The following is a 6,800-nucleotide window of genomic DNA, read 5'->3' as shown; positions in this document are numbered from 1 at the left end:
ATATATTTTTCTAATTACAGTCACCTCATCTAATACATCACGTCTTCTAACTCTTAAAATGCAGAACTTTATCACCTCTTCCAGTCAACTAAAGCCACCAGTCATTTCTGACACTTGTCGAATCTCCTATTATTCTGAACACTGCTTCATTAAGAGCAGATTTTCCTATTGATCTTACTACCGCTTAATTGGAGGGGTGTATGGGCTTTCCCGTCAATTTATCTTCGCTTTCTGGAGAGGTGTTTGTTACTCATTTACCTCATTTTAACCTTGAAAAATTATATTTGTGGGTTCACTAAGATGAGGCTTAAGCTTTAAGTTATATTCAATGTTTTTCCTTATGTTTAATAATTCATTGTGTTATAGCTTCATATATTTGTATACTTGTAATAGATTGTAAAAGATTATTATGTGTTAACTAAAAATTCCATAAGGCCATAATGCATCCAGAATCATTTATTGTGATTTGTGGTTCTAGCATAATCTCTCACCATTCCGCAGCCATCACAACCTACACTGTGCAGTTTATCGCTCTTACTGTATCTGAAGCTTTACTCTGCTCACAATTCAGGCATCTATAACCCACCAGCTAAGTGAAAATGTCATAAAGCTTTGGCATCGACGATCACACCTAAGCACAATACAATTCTCCCATTTTAAATTTACAGAAATAATATGTGGGCAATGACAGGGAAATCAGCTAATTTGTTAATAAAGTTGTTGTTTTCTTTCCTGATAGAAATTTATGGATGCTTAGTTTTATCTCATTGCTCCGAAAACTGTAAATAAATGGATTCAGCATGGGTGGGATTACATTACCCAGCATGACCATTGTATGATATGCTTCCAATGATAGCGGTAATCCCATCCCTGGTAATATGTAAGATAGTGAGAGAGGAATGTAAAACAGTCCAACTACTAGGAGGTGAGTAAAACATGTGCTGAAAATTTTCCTCTTACCAGCAACAGAAGAGATTTTCACTGCTGCTATGACAATCCGCATATAAGAAAAGAGAATCAGCCCCAAAGGTAACACCCCGTTAGTAACAACTACAGCAGATAAAACCTGCAAGTGCTTTGGGTCTTCTGTACATGAAACGTGAACCATAGTGGAAAAATCACAGAAACAATTAGGAAGTACATTGCTGTGACAGAAAGAGAGCTCGTTAGCAAAAAGAGCACTTGGTGAGTTCATGAGCAGTGCAAAAAAGTTAAACAGGAAGAGCAGAAACCAGACAGTTTTATTTGTAACGAGAGAAGGGTATCTCAGTGGATACACAATGGCGACATAGCGGTCTACTGCCATAAGTGTCAAAAGAAGAGATTCCATCTCCTCCACATGATAAATAATAAACATCTGTAGAACACAAGCTCCATAAGGTATCACTGAGAAGTCAAATAGCAGGACCGAAATCATCTTTGGAATAATGATGGTGCTGTTGGCCAAGTCTATCACGGCTAAAGTGCCAATGTAGATATACATTGGAGTATGAAGCTGGCGGTCCACTGTTATGACCAAAATCACCAGGAGGTTTCCAGAGATGGAAAGCATGTAGATTGCAGTGAGGATGCAAATAGTGGCACTCCGCCCTTGAGTGTTGATTACACAATGCAAGAGAAAATCAGACACGTGTATGGTAGAGTTGCCATTCATTCTGGATCACAAACCTGTTTAAAAATATAAGGACGAGAGCAAAACATGAAGTGGAATCGCTGTGTAAGAATTAATGATAGAAAACAGCAAATTAACACATTAGTTACAAATAATTACCAAGACCGGTATCAACATTTTCACTTACCATACGTAACTTGGAGTATCATGAAAGTTCTGCCTAAAACCAGTTTTTCTTTTGTCATGTTTGTTGTGTGCCCATCTTGATAAATTTTACTGTTTCATTATTATAGATTATTCTGGTGCTATTTAATGTTAAACTTACTCAGGTTATTCATCCTTAGTCTGCATCATATCTACTAGGGCTTCCTATATTGCTTTTATTTGGACATGCTGTTTTAGATTTTTATTTTTCTTGAGAACGCAACTTGTGGTTGATTTGTCAGTCACATGTATCTAAAGTAGCTTGGCTAGACCACATAATGGGCCTGATCCACCAAGTTTTTTTTTTTTGTTCCAGCTGACCTCTCAGAATTAATGGCTGGCAATGGAATTATTTGCAGCAGCGAGGATGGTGTTAAGCAGACCTGGTGATGTGTGCATTTCAGAAACTGTAATGAGAGCCAAGATCCCAAACTCTGAAATGGCATTTTAAAACCAGAGAAACAAAACCTTCAACAATATCTAAATAAAAATTGTTAAAACTAAAGGATGAGCTGTGACCAGAACCAAGATGCAAAATCTGTAAACCAAGCCAGGAAATAGAATGCCATAAGTAGTTACCCTGAAACCTTGAAACATTACAAGCACAAAAATGAACTTTTGAAGGTTTTGATTCGTAATCTTGGATACTATACTGAGCACTGTACTTATACTTATATATCTCTTTAGTTTCTTGAGCCTTATCATGCCATCAAGCTCTTGTTTATTTTAGGGACATATTAAAAGAGAGTGAACCAGTTGGAGCCAAAAATTACATTTTGTGGACTGTATAAACCCTCATATATATATATATATATATATATATATATATATATATATATATATATATATGTATAGTAAGAGATGACTCGACAGGTAGACAAGAAAGAATGAAGGTTGGCGTACAGCCCTGTTAACCCCGTTTAATGTGAACACAAAACACAGCCAAAAACACATCATCTGATACCACCTTCCAGGAACAGGCTGGCTTTATATGGTGAAGATCAGAAGGGATGGAGTTTTTCTTAGGCATTGCGGTGGGACCAGTTGTCACTTTTGATCTTTTTTTTCTTGGCTGTAGAGGAGGAAGGAGAAGTTGTTAGTGTAACCATCCCCTCTCATCCCAGGATGGCATCCCTTAGCTCATTTGAGCCAGCAAGATGGTACCCAGACGTACATGCATGACAATATATATATTGTATACTTATATATATTGCGCTTATAAATATTGTGCTCAGTATACATATTATGTAAGTGTGTGTGTATCAGTGCACTCATAGAGTTTTGGGCTCAAATCACAAAACTGCAGTGTAGGATAGCCTATTTTCATTTGCTGAAGTTTTTGAAGATGTTGTTTTTGTTTCCACTCTGTCTGTGCAGATACTTTACACTATTTTCTTCTATCAAGAAGATAGACACACCTTGTAAATAGTAGTAAATCTATTTATGTCATTATTATTATTTAACAGGGTCTCATTCTGACTCAAGGAAAGAGAGGGGGAGGGCTCCTTTAAGTCTTGCTTTGACTTGAAGCTGCACATGGCTAATTATGAATGCAGTTCGAGAGACTGAGTGAACACACATCAATGTTATATACAATATCTGGTGGCAATACTCATAATATTCTCATTTTGGTTAGTTGATGTTCACAACAAGTGAAAATATGCATGCATTGTACAAAAATCAGCTATATTGGGTCGTGACACCATGCACGCACAAAGCACAACAATCAGAGATCGTGCAGTATGCATGTGTGAAAGTTCTGCGCATAGCTGCTACAACTCTGTGATGTCACGCTGGCTTTGCAAAGCATCATTGGGTGCTGGGTAAAAAAGCTAGTCACACAGTGAATTTTTAGAGAAATATGCATCAAACCAGGTCACCGGCGAACACAATATATTTGCTTTAAAAAACGTCTTGCCTTTTCTTCTTTAAATTGAAGACAGGGCTCTTGTCCAATGAATGAGGGGGAGATGTGAGTCTTCAATTCACAAGGTCATTTGGGTGTGAATGTATTTCCTCTGTGTGTTCTGTTCTGATTTTCTGGAAGTATTTATTTAAAAATATGTTAGCAGAAATACATGTGTTTTCCCTGTTATGAGCATACAACTGGATGACTTGACATGAGGATTATTTTGATTTGATTTTGATTTCATATACTTTGTTAAGCCATGATGGGTACCATTATCTTTTCACATGACCTTTGGGAGGTTAGAGCACAGGGTGAGCCATTGTTTGGCACCCCAGAGCAATTTTCATTTTAAGGGCTTTGCTCAAGGACCTACTGAGCACTAATTTGATTTTTTCACGGATGTTTTTATATTGTTTGCTGTTGTCCAGGATTGGTTTCTGTAGATGCTCATTTTATAAGAAAGCTTGTTATTTTCATTCTCCAAGAAAATAGCAGATTTTTTTTTCTGCTATCACTTCAAACCACATGGAGTAAGTAAAATATATATATATTATATATATATATATATATATATATATATATATAAATAAAATAAATATCATTTTTGGGTAGAATATTCCTTTAACATCTTTTATTATATCATATTCTTATATTAGTAATTCATCATAAACTATTTAGTCCCCAGTGACTAGCACTGAAAAGTTGCAAAGTTAATTAGCATAAGGATTTATCACGTTTTAAATCGGTACGTGCTTAATTTCTTCATAAAATGTGGTTTCTAAAAAAGGATATCCATTGTACTTAAGGATATTGAAGAATAAAACTAGTTAACAGTTCAGTATTACTGACAAGAAATATATTAGAAGAAATATATTAAATTGACCTTCTATATATTTGAAAATAATAGGAATAAAATTGTATATTTTCTATTTATTTTGCTTCATTTTTTTACATAACAAATTTTAAAATGTTAGTTTAATCAGTGATTCTTTAATAGTACAACACAAGCACAGCCAGGCTAAGTTGTTCACATAGGTTTAGACCTTGAATCAGTCCGGGAGCTCTGGGAGCTATTAAGAAGAATCTTAATGAGATATTGGGACAGCTTAGCTATTAGCTAAACAAATGGGCTTGATGGTCTGAATGTTCTTCTCTTGTTTGTCAAATTTCTTATGATCTCTGTACATTACAGACCTTCAGTACAGGCAGTCACTCAAAATGACAATGGCACCTGTCAAGGCTATTTGTATCCTTAGACAGCTAATGAGTCCAATTCCTGTGCCATCCATCTTGGGACAGTGGAGTGTGAAGACTGCCTTTGTAGGCAACTTTACGTAAATCTGAGTTCTTTGCTCTTTCCTGTCACAATCCTTTGTTTGCCCTATTAGAGATAAAGTCAGTCTTCATTATGTGGAACAAAATTGAACATTTGGTAGCTAGCAATGAAGACTGAGTCCTTGGAAACAAAAGACAACAAAGATAAGAAGAAGGAGTCAAATTGTGAGACATTTAGGGAATCCCAATTAGAATGCTAAAGAAGCAGATGAACTATGAAGAGTGAGTAACAAAATTTAACATGGATTGCTTTAAATTTGTGTCATCCTTCTTTTATGTGCAGTGTTATTAAAAAAAGGTGTAATTTTGTGTAATCATGGTTAAAATTGGTCTGTTTCAAGTACAAATAATAATTAGATTACCTACAGTGGCTTGAGTCTAAACATATTTACTATTATTTTTGCATTCAGTTACAGGAATACTCCAGCCAAACATGAATTAAAGACAGAACTATTGACCAATGGATGAGTTGGAGAGGTGGATCTTCAATTCAAAAAAAAGGGTCTTCCTGTTTGTGCATTACATTAATTTTCCAACATTTTAGCAAAAAATGCAGGTGTTTTGCATGTCATGAGCATACAGCTGGATGACTTGTCATGTGAATTATGTGACAAAAGCAGCAAGAGATTTTTTCATGGACATTTTTGTTATCTTTTGCTGCTGTCGTTGATCACTATAGGCTCCCCTTCTATCAGAAATGTGGTTATCTTCATTTTCCATGGAAACATGCGATTAAACATTTTTCTCATCCATCAATGCTAACCACATGGAGTAAGTAACACATAAAAATATTATTTTTAATTGGAGATGTTTTACAATGTTTGAGATACAATTAGTTACATTTTGTTTGCTTTTCCAGTTGGAGCAGAGGCAGCTGAAGTGACTTGCTCATGGTCACCTAGTATCAATAGTGGGATATAAATGTGCAACATCAGGGTTTGAAGCCCAAAGCCTTAACCACAAGGCCAATTTGCCCTTTATTTATTTACATTCCCTTTAAGACCCTGTAGACATTTTTCTTTCACATGGTCAAAGGTATTAATGAATACCTGTTACATACAGGTATTCATTAATAAAGATGAAAATGTGAAGCTTTCTTCACATATTTTCCTGCTTTTGTATCTTCTATAAGGAAAAAATAAAATGACAAATGTGTGATCATTCAATTATAACCATAAACTAGCAATTAACTTACAAAATAAGTTACTGTTTAGATGAAGTGTTTCCAGTATTCTTCAATCAGGTCAGATATATAAGTAATGTTGCTGAGATTCTTTTACTCCAATATTTTGACAATAATTAAAAGGCACTTACCTTGAGGTATCTTGTACATGTCTTACATTGCACTTCACACACTATTCATTTTTAGAAGGAGTTCTGTTCTTTTGTTCTTTCATGGACATCAATTATTTTATTTTTGGTATTGCTTCCACAGTTCAGATGAATAAAAAGTCATGTCTTTTCCTCTTACCATAAGCTATGGCTGAAGTATTCTAAATTTGAAGAAAAACGATTGATCCTAGTGTGACTGGTCCATCTGGCAAAAACTGTGATACTGAGCTTCTGTTGGGATGATGCCCTTTTTAAACATCCTTTTCCCTGAGGCGTTCAATAAAAGAATAATGTTAATTAATCTCTCAACCAGTCCTGACCTTTGGGGTAGGAAAACTGGAGTGATCACCTTGGGATCCATACTTGAGGGAGGCTCCGCACGGTGCTGCACCTGACTTCTCTTGTCTG

General features: G+C 35.5%; 1 protein-coding gene across 1 annotated transcript; it reads right to left on the bottom strand.

Moving 5' to 3' along the window:
• Positions 1-546: 546 nt before the first annotated feature.
• LOC127527688 (olfactory receptor 1468-like) lies at positions 547-6,520 on the bottom strand. The gene is made up of 2 exons (XM_051927267.1): positions 6,375-6,520; positions 547-1,668 (listed from the first exon to the last, which is right to left on the bottom strand). Exon 2 carries the CDS (start codon positions 1,652-1,654, stop codon positions 701-703), a length of 954 nt encoding a protein of 317 aa, XP_051783227.1. The 5' UTR covers positions 1,655-1,668; positions 6,375-6,520; the 3' UTR covers positions 547-700.
• Positions 6,521-6,800: the final 280 nt, after the last annotated feature.

This window comes from Erpetoichthys calabaricus, chromosome 4, assembly GCF_900747795.2.
Source record: "Erpetoichthys calabaricus chromosome 4, fErpCal1.3, whole genome shotgun sequence".
NCBI lineage: Eukaryota > Metazoa > Chordata > Cladistia > Polypteriformes > Polypteridae > Erpetoichthys > Erpetoichthys calabaricus.
This window is presented reverse-complemented; position numbering and strand designations above follow the sequence as displayed.

Bases quoted from the DNA above. Each gene is read 5' to 3' on its own strand.
- LOC127527688 (XM_051927267.1), bottom strand. From the start codon at position 1,654: ATGAATGGCAACTCTACCATACACGTGTCTGATTTTCTCTTGCATTGT.